The 22,960-nt window shown below is 36.6% G+C and overlaps 2 protein-coding genes across 2 annotated transcripts in view; both read right to left on the reverse strand.

Moving 5' to 3' along the window:
- The window catches only part of dhx38 (DEAH (Asp-Glu-Ala-His) box polypeptide 38), a 30,674-nt gene extending 24,848 nt beyond the window's left edge, over positions 1–5,826 (reverse strand). Inside the window, exons 1-9 of the mRNA XM_065261480.1 lie at positions 5,664–5,826; positions 4,788–5,147; positions 3,313–3,524; positions 3,072–3,227; positions 2,606–2,768; positions 2,395–2,513; positions 2,115–2,194; positions 1,293–1,448; positions 64–225 (exon numbers count right to left, since the gene is read on the reverse strand). Of these exons, the coding sequence (XP_065117552.1) occupies positions 64–225; positions 1,293–1,448; positions 2,115–2,194; positions 2,395–2,513; positions 2,606–2,768; positions 3,072–3,227; positions 3,313–3,524; positions 4,788–5,107 (1,368 nt within the window). The 5' untranslated portion in view covers positions 5,108–5,147; positions 5,664–5,826. The remainder of the gene's footprint in view (positions 1–63; positions 226–1,292; positions 1,449–2,114; positions 2,195–2,394; positions 2,514–2,605; positions 2,769–3,071; positions 3,228–3,312; positions 3,525–4,787; positions 5,148–5,663) is intronic.
- Positions 5,827–6,500: 674 nt separating this feature from the next.
- cyb5b (cytochrome b5 type B) lies at positions 6,501–12,426 on the reverse strand. The gene is made up of 5 exons (XM_065261481.1): positions 12,094–12,426; positions 9,010–9,138; positions 8,696–8,722; positions 8,576–8,607; positions 6,501–8,479 (listed from the first exon to the last, which is right to left on the reverse strand). Exons 1-5 carry the CDS (start codon positions 12,253–12,255, stop codon positions 8,389–8,391), a joined length of 441 nt encoding a protein of 146 aa, XP_065117553.1. The 5' UTR covers positions 12,256–12,426; the 3' UTR covers positions 6,501–8,388.
- Positions 12,427–22,960: the final 10,534 nt, after the last annotated feature.

The raw sequence follows: 22,960 nt of genomic DNA on the forward strand, positions 1-22,960 counted from the left end.
TGACAATGATGCTTCCAATCATAAGCAGATACATGATTAAGAGACCAGCACGATGAACTTTACCTGCTTAGTGAAGACAATCCTCCCATCCAGGAAGGGTGGCACAAGGTTATGGACGAGCAGGTGGACTTTGGCAGCATTGTCCTCTTCAAAGTCTTCGTCCACCTCCAGACGCTGCACCACTCCACTGGTAAGCATGCGGTTGGTCTCCCAGCGTTCATTATCCTGCAGAAAGACGCAGGCACGTAAGTACGAAAACAACATGTTAGAGATGCAAATTTTGGCAAATATAACCCAATAACCAACCATCCTTTATAGCTGATAAAGCTCTAAATCACACTTTATGGGGCGGTTTCCAGGACAGGGATTAGACTAGTCCTAGACAAAAACATTTAAAAAGCTGTCCCAACTGAAAAGAACTTGCACTGACATATCTTAAAAATACATCAGTGCCCTTTGTTCGCCTCATAATGCACACAAGGAATGTTTATTAAAACTAGTTATATTTCCTTATTAAACTAAAGCCTTGTTTAAGATAATCCCTGTCTGGGAAACCGCCCCAAAATGTTTTACATTTTTAATCTCTGAACACAATCAAGATCAGGTTGGCACAGCTGTTATCTTGAAACTTCATAAATGTGCACACAGAGAAATGGCACAGGTCAAAAACTTCATCAGACAATAAATTATATTGCATTTTCTTTCACCAAACCCATTTGTATGCTTTGAGGAGGACATTTGAAATAAACTGCACAAGTGGCGTGAAGTTATTACACTTTTGTGTCCTTTTTTGACACCATTTTTAAAAAAAAAATCTTAAAGAAAGCCAACAGGAGTTTGAATGACACCAAGGTTAGTAAATAATATTAAAATGATTCCTTAAAGTCGCAATGAAATTGAAATGAAAAACTATATATGTATTTTTAATAGTGTGGTATTATTAACAAATGACTTATCTGTGAGCTTCATTATTTTTTAAAAATTCGTGTGTGCTCATAATCTTTAATCAAAAATGCAAATCTCCTCCCCTCCTCAAAACGATCTCTCTTCACTTCCGGTCAAAAGTATGGCAGGTGGGCGGGGTCCGGGAGAAGATCGCAGTGATTAGCAATTAGCAACACGACCCAACTTCAAACGATCCAATCAGATCTCGATGGACAAATTCAAATCCAGCCCTGCCTTATTTCATCTCAAAAGCCGTTTCATTCGGATATACGTCACCACGGGGAAAATAAGGCAATCGCTACTTCCGTTTCATGGCGACTTTAAAGAAATGTGGATTCTGGAAGTACCTCATTGATCTGTCGTTTCTGTGCCGAGATGCGTTTCTGGGTCTGTTTTTGTAGGATCTGCTCTCTCTTCTTCACATACTCCTCTGAGCTGGACGTCAAGGGGTTGTGAAACTCATCATAACCCTCATCCATCATATACCAGTCACGATCCGCTTGCTATTAGGACAAGACACAATATCACAGTTTGTACTCACCAAAGCACCACCTTATGGTAAAAATATTCATGTTGGTAACCCAAACACCAACACAGCATGTTATGTTTTCCAAGTAAAGTTGTTTTAAAAGTAAAGCCTTGAAAAGTTATTACATTAATATTTTAATATCCAATGCATGCAGATTATAACCAGGAGTCAGGACATGCATCAATATAGCTAATAGGATCCATTTTAGGTTAGCTTTTGACCTTTTATGTTTTTAATTTAACATTAAAGGGCACCTGTTATGCCCATTTTACAATATATAATGTATATTATAAGCCGCAGATGTGCCCAAAATGTGTCCGTGAAGTTTCAGCTCAGATCATTTACTATAGTATGCACTGTTTTCGTGTCTGTACCTTTAAATGCAAATGAGCTACAGTTCCTCACTCCCATACCCAAAGAGACAGCGAGTGCTTTCAGATTTGATTTCTGTAAATACAGTCTAAGACAAAAGCATCTCAATATTGAGATATGGCGGACAGCGTACAACTGGCTTAGGGCAGAAACTATGGTCAGTCAGTGGCTGTGGGCGGGGCTTTATCAGTGTGACATCACATTATCAAGAGAATCAAAACAATGTGTCTAATGAGACTGCTTTGTTTAATGGGGATTATGTACTCACCCTCTGATCCTCCTCCCACTGTTCTTTCTCATCCTCATCATTAAATGTGATGCCATTGTCACCATCCTCTCTTTTATCTCCTAAACAAAAATTTTACATAATAATGAAACACAATAACAACAAAGTATAAAATGTTCAATAAAATCCTGCCTTAAAACTTCCCTTTAAAAAAAAAAGTGGCCTAATAATTTCTAACACTGCAAAATTCTGACATGAATTGCAGATTCAGAGTTAAAAAGTAACCATCATACTAGTTTCTATAACATTCACTGTTCCTAACCTTTCCCTCGAGACAGTCGAGGAGTGGAGCCCAGATGTTTTCTGTCATTAGCCCACTCGTTGTATTTGTATGAAGGAGTTGGTAAAGGAGTATCCGCTGGATATTGACCTCTAACAGACCTAAACAACAAAAGCAACAAAGTTGACCACTGATGCACAAAAAAACCCATTCAAGCAAACTTTATTTAGTGAGATGGTGATGCGATTCATACTTGTCCTTCCTCTCGCTGTCTCGGACCGAGCGATGACTGCGCTCCGAGCGCTCGCTCTCTCGATGGGACGGGGAGGGAGACGGACTCTCCCAATGGGAGTGGCGAGAGCTGTTATAACCACTATCATCTTCGTCCCAGCTGGACCGCGACGGAGTGGCCAATTCTGTGTGTGTACATTAAACAAGACATTTGTTGATCCTAGATCCGGACATTGAAAAGTGCAGTTTTTTTTATTGGACATATGAGACTAGAAACAAAAGCTAACTTTGCATTTGATCAAAATGAAGAAAAGAACAACTGATCCATAAAGGATGGTCATTTAATACTAATGTAATATCATATTTTAGACAATATTTTAGAGTTACGTAGTGATCCCACTTTGATGAAAACTATAACAATATTAGCAGCACCCACATTAACAGTCAACAGCATAATATTCTTGAGCATATCTAGGAGTGTCACTGACCTTTGTGTCTGTTACGTGGAGATTCAGGCTCATCTCTACGCCCGCCGCGGCTGAGACGCTCCGAGCCAAATTCCCTCTGTGATCGCTCACTCCTCGCGCTGCCATCACCACGCTCGGAGCGACTGCTGCCGGACCCTCGACTGCTTTCACGTTCGTCTGAACAAACCCCATACAGGAAAACTAAGTTCACAGCATGGAATTCTGGGTAAACACTAATGAGATTTCACAGCACATCACTTACCTCGGTCTCTTCTTTTCTCTCTCTCTCGGTCACGGGAGCGATCTTGATCTCTGTCTCTTGTCCTGTCTCTGTCCCTGCTCTTGTCTTCTTTGGAAGATGCATAAACACCGTGTTCACGCCTGTCTTTCTCTCTCTGTTGATGTCTCTGTTTGAACTCCTCACTTACCCCTCCCGGGTTTGAGGGCGTTTCGGAACCAGTTACACGGTACTTCCTGTAGAGACACATTGTACACAGTAAACCTTTTAAATATGATTGCATGGTATACATTTATTTTTGTTCCTGTTTACAGACTGTTTCATTGGACGCAATTGAAAACATACGCCGCTTAATCTGCACTATCCAACACCAGAACTTCCATTTAGTACAGAGAGAGAGAGAGAGAAAAATTATTGACAGCACAATTGAGTTTCAATTCAACAAACCACCATCATTGTGATCAGTGTTTGCGTTTCATTAGCTCATCTGCATTTTAAAGGTCACACCCAAAAATTGCTTTTGGGTTTTGCCCGCACCTACAAAGTGGCTAGAATCAATTATATGTGGGGTGCACTTATCTCATTTAATATTTTCTTAAAGGGGACATTTCACAAGACTTCTTAAGAAGTAAAATAAATCTTTGCTTTCCCCAGAGTTAGAGGTCTTCTCGTGTCTAAAGAATTGTACCCGACCCGAATCACTTTACACCCGAACCCGATGTGCATAAATATTTTTTTTAAAGAAAGACCCGACCCGAGACAAACCCGAGAAAAGACAGAAAGTAACCCCGCTGGTCTCGCAACCAATTTGGCGAGCTGCTCCATTTGCATTACTTTGTTATTTGATGACGACACCCAGGTAACCGCTAAAATGTACATTTAAAATTGACTGACATGTCTGTCTCAATGAAAATTAACCTACCGCCAGACACGCAATGTCGCAAAGGCTCGGCAAACAGAGGAGAGGTTTGAAAAGGACACTGACGCACACACGCGAAAAAGTTCGGGTACGTTTGGCAAAAACACATTTATTTATATTTATCGGGTCGGACCTCAGGTTTTCAGATCTAAGTGGACCCGTGACCCTACTCAGAGTATGTATGTGAAATTTTAGCTCAAAATACCCCATTGATCATTTATTATGGCATGTGAAAATTGTCACTTTGTAGGTGTGAGCAAAAATGTGCCGTTTTTGGGTGTGTCCTCTAAAATGCAAATGAGCTGATGAAATGCAAACACTGATCGCCATAATGGTGGTTTGTTGGAATTGAAAGTCAATTATTTTCTCTCTCAACACTTAATTGCAGTGCTGTGGTTGGATAGTGCTGATTAAGGAGCAGTATTATTATAAGAAGATCCCCTTCTGACATCACAAGGGGAGCCAAATTATAGCACTTAAACATGGAAAAGTCAGATTTTCATGATATGTCCCGTTTAAGAACTCAAACTCTTTTATTTAATAAAAGTAACCTGACATGAACACAAACAAAATAATTCACCTTTCTTTTTTCACATTCTTGCTGTCACCATCCTCCTGATTTTCATCATCAGAATCTGAATCACTTTTCCCTTCCTCCCAATCCTTGAATGATGACACCTTGGATTTTTTGGGCTGATCATCCAGCATTTCCTTGCCCTCACGTTCCTTACGTTTCTGGGCGGCCAGCAGATCTAAGCCCAGGAGAGAAGTGCGTGGAGCTGGAACCCTGAACACATGTTGTTCTGTTGCAGCGCTCTTCTTCTTTACAATGAGACCTCCGACCTGCACCGTCGGGTCACTGCCTTCTAACCGATGCAAGGACGCATCATCATCTTCCATCTCAACACTGTATTCAGTTGCTGTTCAGGCTATTAAAAAACTGTTATCAACACAGAAAGTAAACTAAATTAGTTTATTAATTGTTTTTTAGGCTACTATGGTAAATCTTTTGAACCCTAGCCACCAGACAAAAAACAGCGCTGCCATGTCAATGTAAATAAACAACACCATCTTCTACATTCAATACTCATATTTATTACACAAACCTATGAACGTAACAACTCCCTGAAATACATCAAACACAATACTGGTGTCGGTTGGCCTGTTGGAAATACAGACAATTTAATCACACTATCAGACGGTACACCACTAGTTATTATCAGGTATCAGGACGTTGAACTTAATATTTGAATCAATCGTCATATTAGTTATTCAGATTCACAAATTACCCAATGTGAATTTGTGTTTCGACTCATATATACATACAGGTGGTATGAGGAAAGTGAAGTATCTGTATAAGTATAAAATTATATTCTCTAAACGTTAGGTTCATTTAAAACAGCATTAGGGGTTAGCGATTTACTACTCATTTAAAAAGAGAAAACGCGAGTCTTACCTTTCGAGCGCTATCCACAGTGCTCAAATAATTCACTACTTATAAACTTCTTACATAATACAATCGTTACTTGATGTGTATTAAAATAAAAGCATTAATCGTAAAACAATTTAGCGGTGAACGTCAACAATGCATGCAGGAGGGCGCCATTACTATCCCAGCATTCTCAGCCCCGTGATGTCATGTACGCATGCGCGAAAGCTTGAAAAGAGAAAAGGTCTCGTGGTTGCGTCCGAAACCTCTAAAATGCTTCTTTCGGAGGCAGCATTTCAATGTTTGCATTATTTCATTTCTCCTAAGATACCTTCTTCAGGTCGAATTTTGAAGGCAGCATAGATTTAAGGCAAATAACGAGTGCGCCGATATCTCGCGAGATTACAATTATCGTTGAGCGGCTTGTTCGACTTCATGCATCGCTGTTAGAACTGACAGGGCGATGACGTCAAAGTAGCGCGAGAGCGAGACGTGAAATTACACTTCGTATATTTCTCAAATTGTTCTCGCGGTCATTTGACGTCATTGCCCGTCCGTTCTTGCGGCACCGAATTATGAATTAACTGAATACACGTCAATAAGAATTCTTCACTAATTTTACAGTGCCAAACTCATGCTATCTGTGCTTTGAGCCTCCATGAAATATTACAATACCTTTTAGAATTTGAGTGAATGTTTTTATGCATGTTAATTTAGTCAAAAGTAAAAACATATAGATGCATACAAAAAATTATCACAACTCGCAATTATGTTTAATTTTTTTAACATTTATTGAAATTCATATAGATTCAGTATGTCTATCATTTTTACCCTGAAGTACCACAAATTCAGGCAGACAAAGACAATGTTTCCTTACTTTTATTATATAATTCTCTCCATTAGCCTAAATGTAAACCATGACACCAATGAAACGTTGTCTGATGAAAACAGGACAATGTTATTATCTTAGTATTACCTTAGCATGTAAAATTCACACAAACATGAAAATGTGAACATCAGCAGTTGGACAAAGCTGAACACAATGGTAAAAGAAGAATAGTATTCATTTGCCGGGGTGTAATTTTAAAGGAAAATGTGACATTGAACAAGACATGACAATTTGGGAAGAAAACCAAGCATGACTTTCTTGTACATTAACACTTTACAATAAGGTTGTGTTTGTTAACATTGGTAAATGCATTAGATAACCTGAACTAACAATGAACAATACTTTTACAGCATTTTATCTTAGTTTATGTTAATATCGGCATTTACTAATACCTTTTTAAAAAAAAAAAAAAACGTTAACATTAACAACTGTATTGACATTAACGAAGATTAACAAAAGATCATTATTACTTAATGTGTTAGCTAATGCATTCACTAATACAACCTTATTGTAAAGTGTTAAAAATAATACACACCAAGAAAATGTAGATAATTAAAATGCATACAAATACTTTATGAAGGATTTCATAAACCACCTGAATAACTGTAAATTCAACATTTACAAACAACGCAAGATGTAACAACAGAGCTACAGAATGTGAGCAAAACGTGAATGAACATGCAACCAAACGATTTGTTTTACTTAACATTGAACGTTAAAGGCAACACTTGCATATAATATTTTATATATTGCCCTTAAAGCTAAAGCCAGTAAAGCTGAAAGTTTTGCAATGCTAAAAAACAAACAATAAGAGAAGCAAATGCATACGTGCGATGAATATACGAACAGGTACTCTACACACTGTACAACAGTTCAACTAATCCAAGACTTCCCAAAAAATGTTCTCACCCACATTAAAACAAATTGTGTTTGTAAAACACTTAAATACGTCTCAATAAATGCAGAATTAAAAAATGTCAGAGTACAAGAGTCAATCTCAAGTCTGCCGATAGAGGTACCGCACTATACAAATCTTAAATGTATAAGAAAAGCGTATGTATCTGCAACTTTAAAGCACTGTATGACTGTAATCCTACTGTATGCTACAAATCTTACATTTCAGCAATTGTACGTTGTCTTACGTTGAATAACTATATTTAAAATAATGACGATATGTAAATGCTTTCATTTACATTTTAATGTATTTAAAATAGTGATTTATTTTTAATAGCATGACACTAAGACAGAGCTTCTCGTGGATATGTACCTTCCAGAAGAGTTTAAACCCAATTCAAACACACTTAAAATAGTTTGTCAATGTCTTCTGGTTCCTTAAATGCATATGAGCGGTGCACGAAATAAACTCTACAAGAAGGTAGATCTCCGAAAGCGGCCCCTGTTTCAACAAGGAACGGGATATATTCAAATCATTGGTCAAAATCATGGGTTATAACCTAAAGACATTACACTGTGAAACATTAAATTAGCAGCCAAGTGGAAAATGTGAACTTCTGATTTGTCGAGATATCAGCTACTAAGAACTGGAATCATTTTTAGAAAAGACACTATGACAGAATCTAATGGCAGAAAAAGTGATCGAGATCAGATATGGTATGACTATGAAAAACCATAATGATAAACACAGATCGGTCCTGCAGGTACTACTATGTGTGGTAAAACCTGGTAGAAAAGTGGAAATGCTCTAATGGTGTATTTATCACGTCCAAACCCTCGGGTGGGTGAAACCTAAAGAAGTAGGATGGTCAGATGTTTAATGAGCAGTGAGTTCATGGGCTCACTGTGTCCAATAAGTCAAGGCCTCCAGACAAAGGAAATCAATTGATGTTGAAATATCGCAAGACTTCATGACGATTTGTGGTCCAACATGTAATATCGGTACATGATGCCCACAAGCACAGTAGCTACGGCAGGAATTACCCAGGTGGTCCATGACCTAAACACAAGCCAAATAAACCAGTTTAAATCCAACGAATTTAGGCACCAGACAAAGTAAATGCACTGTAGTTTACATGCTGGATAAGAATCTGACCTGGACTCCTTTGAAGTTGTAATGTAAACATCCTAGAGCAAAAAAAGTGATCAAGTTAAAACAAATAAAAAATATCTTGAGAGTAAAATCTAAAACTTTTTTTAGTTTTTGTTTTCTAACCTGTTTTGATTCTTTCTTTCGATCATCCTAAAACAGGAAAGGGGAGAAATTGGCATTAATACTTTTGGGGCAGTTTTTACAAAAAACTATAATGGTGTGCATTTTTAGACAAAACAATGGGACTGATATGTTATGAAATGTCAGTACAAAGTGTATTTACATTAAGGCAGCTCAAACATGCATTTTAGTCTTGGACTAGGATAAGCCCTATTCCCCCAGAGCCTGTCCAACCGCCCCTTTATGGAATATGCACTTGACTAATGCTACAGAAACTTTTAAACAAAGACGTGCATAAGAAAAATAACAAAGCCCACCTTATGGAGTTCCCCAATGTAAAACTGCTGAAGCATCTCTCTGGCATCTGTTGAATGGCCCACGTCTTCAAAACTTTCTGTTGCATCTGTACCTGCTTGCTCCAGCAAAACTTCTTCACCTCCTGGATGCTATAAAAGAATCAAGAAGGGTTTTAACTATGCAATATACTACACTAAAAAATGCCTTTTCATTGAACCATGATGGATAAATATGGTTATCATTTGATACCACACAAACTTTGTGATTACAATCCAATAGCACAGTATTTTAAGCTTATAAATAGGCATTACTCAAATCACATATCATATTTTCTGAAAATGTTCAATCCATCCCCTTTACTGGGTAAGATAACAAGATGACCTGTGTTCAAAAGCAAGATAAACAACATAACCTCTGGGACATTTTTGTACACCCTCCATAATTCCAGGCAGAGCTATTGCACAACATCTGCAGTAAATCTGCATTTTTCACAGTACAAACAGAACTAAAGATTTTGGTGTATTTTTTTAACAAAAAAACTGCAAACATTTAAATATTTGCTCCATAAAAAAACTAACCGATTATGAACATGAAAATCAATCTGTTTGATTTGCAAACATGGCTTTAAGTGTTAGCTAGACATTCATTTAAAATAAATAGTAAAAGTAGCATACAGTGGTTTAATGGTTTTAAACTGTAGAACACACAATGTTTCTTTGATCTGTTTTAATCTGCCTTGATGGGTCCTTTTCACATGACGTAACGCATTTTCTGTTTTGACTTGAAGCAGTATATTGTTACTTCTGCTGGCATTGAACACTAATGTCATTGGCTGGGTTTCCATCGGAACATGAAGCAAATCTTTTCAAAATTCAAAAAAAGACAAACAAACATATGCGAATTAGGTGCGTTTCCATCAAGTTGCTTAAGGGAATGATGGTGGTATTGGTAACCTAGTAACCAACAGTAAATAAAACAAGCCACGCTTAGAAAATGGAGACAGGACTGGATTTATTTATGATTTGGCAAGTTATAAATTTACTAGCAGTGCAGCTTGTAATTGCCAAACTGAATGCACAGAAAAAGAAATTCAGAATTTTAGATGCAGGCACTAACAGCAAGGGAATTAAAGGAGCATTTCACCCATAGAAACATTAATCTTTATTGAAAGTGTGTCATATTTGTAGTCGAAATGTAACATACATTTAGAATTTGGTGCCTATTTGACCGAGAAAATGGGTGTTTGTAGTCTCACTTCCTCAACAAAGATATTGGACTTCCTTCTTTCAATGATGCAAAATGATGATTTTTACATCGTTGAATGAAGGAAGTGCAACACTGAAATCTGTATTTCTCCTGTCTCAGCGGCAACTGAGGAAATGATGCATGACCATTCAAAAACATGACTGGGGTTCTAACTATAGAAAGCTTAATGCAAATGGGTGAAGTGTCCCTTTAAGATAACATTGAGCCCCATATAAGGTACAGACAACGTCAGCTGATACAGCTAGACATTGTCACATGGGTTTAGCATAGATTATCGGAGTCGTTGAACGCGATTTTGCCTAGCTTCTCTGTGAACTACGGCTCTGTGTAGTAAATGCCGCTCCATCTGAAAGCAGCTGATGGCGATTTAATACTTATCAAGGAACCGGCTTTACTGATGAAACACGCATGAGAATCGCAGGCGAATTTTTTGCACATCCCTAATTATTCTATTATATATTCGCTTTTGTTTTTCCATATTCTTAACTAAACCAGTAAACCAACGTATAACTCAGATATACAGAGTTGTCGTTGATGAGGCAACAGATCCATGATGAAGCTCAGATAAAGAGTTATCTAACATGATTAGATTAGTATTATTTATGCCGCCGTGACAGAGGCTTGTCTCTGGTCGTAAAGCATTATGTAATTAGATGGTGGCAATGCTGTTTTAATGGGGGCTTCAACATACTGACATTGCCTCTGCTCCAACTTAGGACATCGGTCAGACATTATTATTTGTTAGACTTATGTTGGATTAACAGTTAATAGTTATCTTTGTCAACTAATTATTTATTAATTTTTATAGTAAATTGCACTTGAAGCAACACATGAAATGGAAGTGTGTAAACTTGTGGCAAAGAATAGTTTCACTGTTATGAAGTGAAGTATTTCTACCATAACATTAACATGTATGTCTGAACTTAACTTGTAAAACAGAATTTTAGAACATAGTTTTATGCACATGTGGAGGTTCGACATTTAACACCATACATTAAACTTTTTCCTTTTTCTTTTTTACAGTGAAAAGTAGGTCATTCACTGTACACTGTGATAATAATTATGTGAAAGTATACTGTAAAGTTAGTTTGTGTCATTACTCCTTGTTAAACAGTAAATGTTGGTATGCAAGCATCTGATTCGAACCTTGATTTTTTAAATGACTGCGACATTAGTGTGTATGATGGGCTGCTGTTTGAGATAGACACAGAAATGTAAGGGCAAAAATATGAATAACATAAGGAATGGTAAATTGTTTAGCACTTCGATTAAGAGCCTGTCAATGGTATGTATTTCGCGGTAGGTCTGTGACTAAAACCAGCTTCCAAATGCTATAATATCAAAGCACACCCTTTAAAACTGAAAACAAAAAATGTGCTTTGTATTCAAAAACTTTTATATTATACTATTTAAAATAACCATACAAAAAACTATTATTATCATTATTCTTACAGCAAGCGATGAGTGTTTATATGTTTCGAAGAATCTAATGCACAGTTTAACTTTAAAAAAAAAAATGACGGAAAACCACTGACCGGTTTTTCCCGATTTTACGTACTTTGTAGACGGTCCCTAACATGGCCTAAGCTTTAGCGCGTCACTTCAAGAGCGTCCTGTCCATTGCAATGCATTGAGGCGTAGTACTAAAACAAATAAACTGACATCTGTGTTCAGTTCTACGTTCTAATGCTTTCCATTTAAAACCAATTTTATACAGTTATGCTCATGCACTCAGGATCTATTGACGATGTACGTTATGCGTCAAACGTCACACCAACTTTATCACGGTGTTAAAACACACAAGACTGAGTACAGTGGGGACACTAGATGCTTCTTACCTCCTCCATGAAACCTGTGATATCATAAACTTTGTCGTGGATAATGAGCCAGGTGTCTCCGCTCGTATTATGGTCTTGAACCTCCTGACGTGTATAATACTGCATACTGCTCTCATCCGGTGTGCTGTTGTTTTCAACCTTCCTGACAGTTTCTTTACTCATTTTTCTTTGAATATAGTAACTTAACCTTAAAAAATTCAGATGCGCAAGTTTGCTGCCGTGATCTTTTTTCCTGGATTTGGGAATTTTAGCCGAACCGTCTGCAATTCAATGCTGGTTCACCCGGCGTACAGTTTCGCCACCAGTCACAAGAAATTACCCAATCGTTCACTCAAACCAAACTAGCCAATCAACGTTCGATTCTTTCCAATAACAGCCAATCAGAATCAAGAGCTGAGCATCATGAGTTGCTTGCGTGACACAGCCGCACGTCACACCCGTTTTTCCGGTTGCATAACTGTAAAAATCATTCATTCTTAAAAGTCCTAAAACATTTTTTTTTTTTGTAAATTGCGACTTAATGCATTTTCAAAAAAATATTATAGTTTTATTATTATTATTATTATTATTATTGTTATAAAGAGAAAAAGAGAAAGTGTATTTAAGGGATCACTACTGGAAAAACCTGCTACACCGGCAAGTTTTTCGGCAAGTTTTTCCAATGTGCTTTGAAACATTTAAACAATTGTGAAAAGCGCTATATAAATAAAATTTAATTGATTTTTTTCTAGAAATGTTATTTTAACTAGTTCTAAATTGTTACCCAACATTTTTGGAACAATGTGAAGATTTTCATTGCTGATAATATCATAAAAACCTTTGCTATATCTTATAAACATGTGATTTTGGGTTATTTTGTTAAGAATCACTCTTTAAAAGATGTTGAGTTTATTATACATTTTATTTCATTTCTTTGTAAATTTTACATCCATAAATGCAAATTTAGAAAAGGCAAACCTCTTTTTATGGTAACGTTACTTGAAAAGGAGATAAAAATGTTTGTAGATGTGATGTCAAAATCTAAAAATAGTAAAGCAATCAAGTGATTAATATATGCACCTCCTTTAACATTTTCACATGATATTAAAAGTAAAATATAATAAATGGTGCTGACCTATAAAGTATATTTTCTGTACTCAAATTGCATTGTAATATCCTTTGGAATGGTATGATATAATGTATATTTATTTCTAAATGTATATCTATGTACCCTCTTGTTATTTTTTATAAATTTTTATTTTATTTTTTTTCTTTCTCTTTTTTTTCTTCTGTTCTTCTTCTTTTTCCTTCTTGTTGAGACACGTGAATTGTTTCTGTTATATGATATATGGCACTGTACATGCTATCTGGTGTTTATAAAAAAAGAATTGTGCAGTCTTGATAAATAATGTCTTTCTTTTTATTTCTTTTAAAAGCCAGTTTCTGAATCACTGTCCCGGTTAAAATTAACTCAGTAAATGTTTGCTGAGTGATTGGAACTGTTGACAATTTTTAATCCTGTGCTACAAAACTCTCGCTCATTTGCATATCTTATCAATAAGTAAACAGTCCCATGTGCACTGTACTGATACTGTATGTGTAAAGAAAAACAGATACGTCATTACTAATCTGAACATTGAAGGAGCAGTTTAGACAAACAATAATAAATATTCCTACGAGTATTTAACAAGATTCAAGCCCAATAAACCATAGCCCAAACAATTTCTGGTCCTACTGTGCTGGATTAAATCTGCATTTATAGCTATTATAAATGAACCATCTGCTGTTTATTATTTTTTAAAAAACGAAATTCCTCATTGTAGTGTTTTAGACCTTATTCAGCAGGATTTAATGGTGTGTGCTGGCAATCTGGTATTTGACATCCCACCGATAAAAGCTAATCCATTAGTAGTAAAGAACCGCGTAATTCCCATTACAATCATTAAACCATATGAATTTCTGTGACTCTTTCATTAGAAGAACGGACAAGCAGATGACGTCAAAGTACCGCGAGAGCAATTCGAAAAATCACACGGAGACGTCTAATTTAGACTCGCTCTCGCGGTTCTTTGACGTTATCCGCCTGTCCGTTCTTCCAGGGCCGCATAAAGTCGTGAATATCTCTTTAAATGAAGACCTATAAGCAATTCCTTATTGATATTCATATGGATATAATGAAGTGTATTTAGGGCACTTGACAGGAACAGGTGAACTGATGATGTCATTGTGATGTGTGGCACACCTGTGCTCACTGGCACATCATTGATCATTTACAACAGGTGGTGTCCTGCAGACCCATGTTAAAAAAAGTGCATGTGCTATGGATCCATGCAAATGCACCCAATTACGCTGGTTGCCAGCTGTCATTAAAAAACAAAAAGACGAAGAAGAAGATGGATCCATGCAAGGGAAATGGATGCTCTCAGGTGAAGGTCTTGTGGTTTTCTGAGCCATTACCAAAGACCAGCTGCTGAATTCTTGCCACTGACCAGAAGGGACTGTTTAATGTATACTATAAAGGTACGATTCTTACTTGAACTTCTTATTAATACCTTTGCATGTCACACTTTTCCCTTGTGATGTGCACACTTCTCAAAAGTATAAGTTAAGTATAAGTTTTATTTGCCAACAGCTCCAGTTACAGAAACTTAATCCTTAATATTGAGCATCAGTCTTTGTTTTAGAACTATGGGGTTATTTGAACATCTTACTGTGTACTTTACACATCACTCCATGGATGCATTTTTCTTACCCCTGCAAATATAAACTAAATGCTTTTGAAAACTTTTGGTATTTTACTGTTAAGTATGGACTTTCTCTTAATACAGGTTGTTGGTGCTGTGTATGGTTTCTCTCCAGTATGGCGTCTCTGTATGTGCATTTCTTTTGACCCTACCGTTTGGCATTGCTGCACTGATTGAATAGCACACATGCGGACACACTTGCTTGAACAGGGCAAGTCTTCAATAAGGGATGTTTTGAAATTGGTGGGGGTTTTGATCTTATAAGTTTAAGACTGCCACCTGTATAATCAGTACCATGAGCACAAAAGTTTTCACCGAGCACTGACTTGTTTTGTATTTGGTTATTTTGATTTCCCACCAAACGTGTACAAGTTCACATTTTTAATGATGTTCAGATTTAATTTAACTTGTTTTAGTAAATGTTTAGGCCTATGTATAGTTTTTTTTATTTGCACATGGACACTTAAGATTTAAGTTATGTTGCTTGTGTTAAAGTTGTATTTTTCCTTTAGTATTCATTTGTTAAACTGTTTTCACACGGAGGCTGTTTTAAACACTATGCAAAAATGGGACACAATGTTCTAGTAATAGGGATTTTTTTTTGTTGGGGTTAATTGAAATGTTTTGGATTGTTGTACCTCAATTAAAGGGGTGATTTCACAAGACTTTTTTTAAGATGTCAAATAAATCTTTTGTTGCCCCAGAGTATGTATGTGAAGTTTTATCCCACAATACCATCTCATTTTATTATAGCATGTTAAAATGTATGCAATTTTGTGAGCAAACCCCCCCTGTTTTGGGTGTGTCCTTTTAAATGCAAATGAGTTCTGCCCTAAATGGCAGTGCCATGTTTGGATTGTGCAGATTAAGGGGCGGTATATCCCTTTCTGACGTCACTAGGGGAGCCAAATCTCAATGACCTGTTGTTTTTTTACATGCTAGCACAGAATGGTTTACCAAAACGAAGTAACTGGGTTATTGATTTTCACATTTTCTACACTGAAAAAAACATTCAATTTACTTGGTTTTTAAGGTAAGTGGTTGCAATCAATGTATTTAAGCTACATTTAAAAGTTTTTTTTAAATTTTCTAATTTTTGTTTAAATAGCTTAAAATTGATTGCGACCACTTTGAGTAAATTGAATGAATCTTTCTTTTTCAGTGTAGGTTGACACAAGGACTTGGGACACACAAATAGCACTTAAACATGAAAAAGCCAGGTTTTCATAATGTCTCGTTTTTTTTTAACCTGCATATGTTCAGGTCTTGTTCATGGGAATAAACCAGTTGACTTGCTTGATTAACTTGCCTCAATCTTTTAAGGGTAATGTAGTTTGTGTATGGCAAAACTGAGTTTAAATGTTCTTAAATATGCTAGATTTATTTTCTTTAAATGCAGTTTAGGTGAGACAAGATTTTTCAATAGCCACATGGGGGCAGTAAACTCATTTAGATCCGGTGATGATATAAAAAAAATTAGTGTTGATATAACAAGCAAAAAAATCACTTGCCTTGACTGCCAAATACTGTTGACATAACCCATGTACCTCCCCAACCAGCTTGAATAGTGTGTACTGCAAATCGCTTTTAAATTGAATCAATCCATAAGTTTTACTTAAACACAAATTCTGAAAACTTTTTGTCAGCTGTATTAAGTACATGTAGACAAAAATCAGCCAAAATAAGCAGCAGCACAGAAAAAAATTGACCTTGTATGCAATGGTTCACTGGTACTATCCCCATCCTAGCATTTTCTAGAAGAATTGAGTGATTGAGTCTCAGATTAGAGCTCAAAAAAACAGCTGGGAAATGTTTACATGGGAAATTGGATGGTGATTTCTACTTTGGTCTCGTACCATATGGAGAGATGCATTGTGAGTTTTCTTAGCAAAAATGGATGAATCATTTCAATGCCTCTGTGAATTTTACCAAAAGCCTGATGCTTACAAATCCATTCTGTTAATGTTGTTGGGGATACCATTTTAAATGAAAAACTAGTGTTTTTTTTAAAGGATGAGAGAAATCATCAACCCATGTCAGATCCAGTGTCACAGTATGTTACAGTAAGTTTCCTACAACTATTTACCCCATGTCAGTAACATCAGAGGTGCACAGGGTTATATTGAATGCTGTACGAGTAAGAAATCTCATGTTGAAATATGGCATGATTCAAGGTGACTCCATATGTCACCACAACAAGAGATCATCTTCTGCACAGGCTTCAGATCAGACGGGTCAGGAGGGAACGTTACATGAACATGGGCCTAACAAAAGCATCCAAGGTCAAGGCTCACTGAAGAGGCGTGACGACGGTGATAATTAAATCCGCCCACAGTCTTTAATACACGAGGGTTTAAAAGTCTTTTGCAAATGCAAGCTGAATGTACAGTACTGTGCAGTTATACCCTGTTTAAGACTTGAGACAGATGAAAAACTCATTGTGAATTCCAAGCAACTTATCGAAGATCCCACAAAAGGAAGGTAAAACAACAAGGTGTTGTCAGAATTAATTCTCCTTGATCTTTTAAAGTTAAAAGGTCTTTATATTTTTCATTTGCTTTTACCCAAAGTGACTTACAGTGCAAAGGTACACATTTTTTACCCATAGTTGTGTTTCCTGGGTTCGACCCTATGACCTTTTGTGCTGTAAACTCAATGCTCTACCACTGAACTATAAATGAACACATACATTAACTTCCTAGTCTTGTTATGAATGAATCATGAGTGCATGTCATTTTGAAAACAAAACTGCTTTTCATCGAAGAGTCACCTCATTTTACCTCTAATTTGCTTTCTATTATGGATCAATTCCATAAACAACAGTAAATGAGCAATGATCATTTTTATTGTTTATGTTTATTTGGCTATGACAGCTTTTGAGTGCCCCCTTTTGGTTTCTGCATCTCCTCACAATGGCACAGGGGCATCCACATGATCTTCAACGTTCATTGTAATTGCATCACCATGACAACAAACAGCTAAGTCTTCTACTGGCTAGCAGATGAAGCACACTGCGAAGGTTTGCTTCCATGTTAACACTTCCATGCATTTATGAGAGAGATGTGCAGCCCCCATGGTGTCGCTGCATAGCTTCCTATTTTGCAACCCTGTCATTATGGATTTGCTCAGTGGATTTTCATAAGATCATTATATATTCCTATTCTTTTACTTAAACCGATTCTTTCGTAAAATATAAATCACATTTTCTATGTTCAATCCTCATTCATGCAAGCGTTATATAAATGATATAAATGTTAAACACACAACTGAACAGAGCACAACAGCAGGGGTGTAGAGCGATCTCTATTGACCTATGCAGATTTATCTCCTAAAACCAGCCTAGCAAAGCTCGCTCTATACAACATTGATCAGCATTATGTCTGATTTTAACCTTCGAGAGCGCTAGAAGCTGATTTGATATGACCACCATAATAGGATTTGGTGAGACTTTATCCCTCCATTTTTCTCAATTACAGAAACCAAGGAAAGAGCTGAATTGATCATGTCGTCTTCTGCCGGTCTATAATGGTACTGTAGCAGTTTTTTAGATGCTGCTGAAACAGCACCAAGGTTCACAGAGATATTCCCACTGCCCAGATAAAGAAAAGACACCGTACACTATATGTGATCCAACTTTTATGTGGACTCTTAACCTCACACAATTGATTTCATGTTTTTATGAGAACTATCAGTTGTAGTTAGGGTTGCAAAAGTTTCAAGGCTGGAAACTTTCAATGCAGGGAATATTAATTGGAATAAACTACGAATTAAAAAAATTACAAATGAGCTTTAAATAATCTTGCAGCATAATTTTGTTTGAAAACAACAGGCTTTAAAACAATTTCAGTTGAATTTCTACACTACACATTGTTCAGTCACATGCACAGGGCCATTGGGGCCACACCCCCTTCATGAACTTCCTTCCATAACATGCACATATAATTTCTTGAATCCCACACACAAAATAATGTCAAAATGTGCATCTTTGCATGAGTTCACGTAATTACATAAATTAGTAAAAAACTTCCTTGGCTGTGTAAGCTAGTGTGCAACAACATTATAGCACTGTAAAGACAAATACACTGACTGAGAAAACATTTAGGTGAGATCATTAAAAAAGTAGTGTCTAAAAATGATCCTCGCCCTAAAATTAAAAATCTCCCCCTGAAATTAAAAAAATCCTCCATATGGGATTCCCCTACCCAAGCCACACCTGCTTGCATTTTTGGCCAGTTTTTGCCTTTTTTATTTAATGGTAAGTTTAGGAGAGGACAGGAAAGTACAAAGAGAAGAGAGGGGTATGGGATTGGCAAATGACCATGAGCCGGGAATCGAACTCGGGTCATCGAAAGAACCAAATGTCGGAGTGTGGCCCACTACACCATCGGCTCCGACACGCTGCATTTTGGAAGGGGCTTATTTCCCGATAACTACCGGCTGCCTCTACATTATCCCGCTTATTACACGGCTACTTAACACATAAGAAAAAAACTGGACATGAATATGAATTTGAAATATTTTATTGGCATATTTGTTTTAAATTAACATTTTTATCCTTCCGCGAAACTTTGCACAGATGCATAAAATGATCGTAATACCTTATTAAGATCCTCTGCTTCATACTTGTCTCCATTTTTTTCTGTTTTAGCCAGTCTTTGAGAAGTTTTAATGCCCATTCTGTATTTTTTTGTGTGTTGGCTTCGTAGCTGTCATGCTCTATTTTGTCAAATTCAGTCTCAATAAGCTCTCCGTGTCTTGTCGTTGTTCGTTCTTCTATCCACTGTTTAAATGTTTTGTTTTTTTCCGTACATGTTAAAATTAATGTCAAAATGTTCCATTCTTAATTGTGGTTGTCCAGTGTTTGTCACAAGATGGCGCCAAACAGTAGGCTAATCTTTATTGGCGTGGAGCGATTTTAATCGTACAAGTAGTACCCCGGCTATGCGTTATTACTTTGGAGCGGTTATTATTTGAAAAGAACGAACCTGCAAATGTCTCAACTGACCAATCAGAATCAAGCATTCCAGAGAGCCGTGTAATAAAACAGTTTAACTAGCAAATACCTAAATGTGTTTATACAGTAGCTAGCTGGCTAGCCAGTAAATCAGATATCTAAATGTAAGCTATGTATTACTTTTATAATAACTATAATAATGTTTTATGCTTTTGTGTTACTTAATGAAAGAATCAATTAAAGTTATACTTACAATTAAATCAGTCAAGACATCATTTTTGAAAATTCTACTTGTGCTTGTGACCAAATCAGACATGCATTGTGTAAATAATATAGTTTATATAAATTTGCTATACTTCCATTTGTTATACTTCTAAAATTCTCCAGATTAAGTTCCCATGGAAATTTTCTGCCCATTTGTAACCCTAGTTGTAGATTAACCTTCCTCAGTTGCTTGATTTTGGATTTGCATGCCTGAAATTTTTTTTTATTCATGTTTGTATATAATATAGTTTATATAAATTTCCATACTTTTTAATTTTCAAAATTTCCCAGATTAAGTTCCCCTGGAAATTTTTCACTCCTTTGCAACCAGGGCCGGGTCTACGGGGGGGCTGGGGGGGGCATTGCCCCCCCAGATTTTCCTTCTGCCCCCCCAAAAATATTCAGCCAACCATAAAATAACGGCGTCTCTTTGTACATAAAACATCTTCTGTTGGCAAAGCTAGTGTTTACGGCTCCCGCCCACTATTGCCTGATTAGCTTATTCAAGCATTGAAGCTCTCTTCAGCGGTATTTAACTCACATGAAAACTACTACTGTTCTCTATGACGGTGACTAAAAAAAACTGCATCTTTAAAATATATATCAGAAACGATGCAATTTAGTATTACATAAACGTAATAACACAACACATATTAAAATGAAACTTTTTATATAGGAAAACATGCCCAAAATAGCACCTTATCCTTTCTTAGGCTCACCTCATTACTTATTCATTCAAATACAACAGCCAATGGCAAGTCTCCAGCGACATTTAATGTGTTTGTTAGACGTAGTTCTGTTTGTTTAAAATTAGAATATGCAGTTTGGTTGTGGCATACTATATAGTAGATATAATTGATATAAGATGGTTTTACAGTAAATATACAGCATTGTAACAGCTGAGCATTGCGTGCAGTTTTACATTCAAATTTTAGCGTTTTTTTCATCGTCATCATCTCATTCAGCTCGCGTTTGAGAAAAAACTTCACACACAAAAATCTACAGACATTTAAGTTCAGGAGGAGCTTTCACTCCGCAAGGTCATCGTAAGGTAAAACGTTGCATTTTATAATGTTGCGTTGTATTATAATATCTAACTTGCTGTGTTATGTACAAAGCAGTGTGATCTATCTTTGGTCTCGTCGCAAATCCCATTTACAGTATTTTAGGGCTTGTGCTTTTGTCTGGTGCTGTTATAGGCAAACAGGATAACCTTTGACGAATTTGTCATGCTTTCATGATGTTTCAATATAGATTATTTAAAGCGTTGTGCTTTCTCGTGATATTTGAGGTTGCTGCAGCAGCATGATAGGGTCAGGAATTAATGAAAATATAGCTTATCACATATCACATTGAAAATGCATTATTTTAAATGAAGAAAATGTTCGAGAAGTGGAAATAAAGTGCCTAACAAGTAGGGCTGCAGCTATCGATTCTTTTTGTAATCGATTAATCTAGCACTGAATCGATCGATTAATCGAGTAATCGGATAATTTTTTTGTGTGTTTTTAAACAACCAAAACAAATAATGCATAACGAAAATGACTTGGCTGTAAAATGTTCAAGCATTTGGCTTTTATTTCTAAAAAAACAGAGGTATTTGGCTCCAAGAAATAAGCCTATTTATTTCAATTTTTTACCCATTTAGTGTTTATAAGTGCCAGTGCCAACAATTAAACACTTTAATTTATTAATATGCACAGCACAACTGGTTTCGTGCTGTAATCTAGCCCTGACATCAAAGTAAATATCTGGTTTATGTACATTTCTACACCTGCAGCATTTACCATTAGGCTTTTAACATATAATATATCATTTCTGGGATGAGCCTATTTGCTATGGTAACAACCTGTGTGTATGCGCGCACTTGCACTTGTGTTTGTGTGTGTGCACGCGTTCTGTGCGTGAGGAAGAGTGACACCCCAGTCAGACGTTCAGTTGCTTCATTGCATTTTGGTACTGCAGAAATACATACATTACTTTTCAATAGAACGCTGCATTTGGTTTGCATCACTTGCATTGCGGTGCATTTTAGGTTAAGAATCCGTTCGAAAAATCACAACATCACGTCCCGCTGTATACAGTGAATGCATGCTGAAATTATTGTTGCGTGGCTACATAAAAGTTTAAGCATATGTGATGCATTGCGCGATCGGTCTGACTCGCGTGAGAGAGAATAACTTCCTTATGCTAAACTCCAATAAGACAGAGATTATTATTATTGAACAGAATATGTCAGATTACAAGTTGCCCATATATGATTGCACTGTGGTGCCGTTTTTTGGTACACACGCCTGTAGTGCATGCGTGTGTGTGAAGGGGTTCTTTTTTAATCTATACTGTCCTGCAATTGAACGTGAATACGTTTACTACTTAAAAACATCAAAGCTAAACATCATATCTAGTCAAACCGCATAACGACATCGCTACAAATACAGTATGGGATTAAAATCAACGGAAGCTACGTTACCTTGTTTCATCGACGCTTGGTGAAACAGCAGTGGATGTTTTCGGTTCAGATGCTGAATGTAATGATATTGTAATGATCCCAACCTTTAGACAGTCTCTCTCTGCCGTTTATGGACATATTCGCTCCGCCATCGCGCCAACTAAATTCAAAATGTACCACGCGCTATGATGTGCTTCCTGAACATTGAACAACGGTCCGTGTGAATCAGATCTCGGCGCGTGTAGTGCGCGTCATAGGAATTTAACGAGGCTTCGAGGCAGAATTTTTGCCTCGAGGAATTTTTTGAATCGAGTAAATCGAGTAACTCGATGAATCGTTTCAGCCCTACTAACAAGTGTTTATTAGAAGAAAGGCATATGTTGAGTAGTTATAAGAATGGCTTTAATTTATCTATAATAGATTAAATGCAGTGTACACATTATTAAAATATAGCTATTAGTACAGCTTTGCATTAAT

Source organism: Paramisgurnus dabryanus, chromosome 2 (assembly GCF_030506205.2).
Source record: "Paramisgurnus dabryanus chromosome 2, PD_genome_1.1, whole genome shotgun sequence".
NCBI lineage: Eukaryota > Metazoa > Chordata > Actinopteri > Cypriniformes > Cobitidae > Paramisgurnus > Paramisgurnus dabryanus.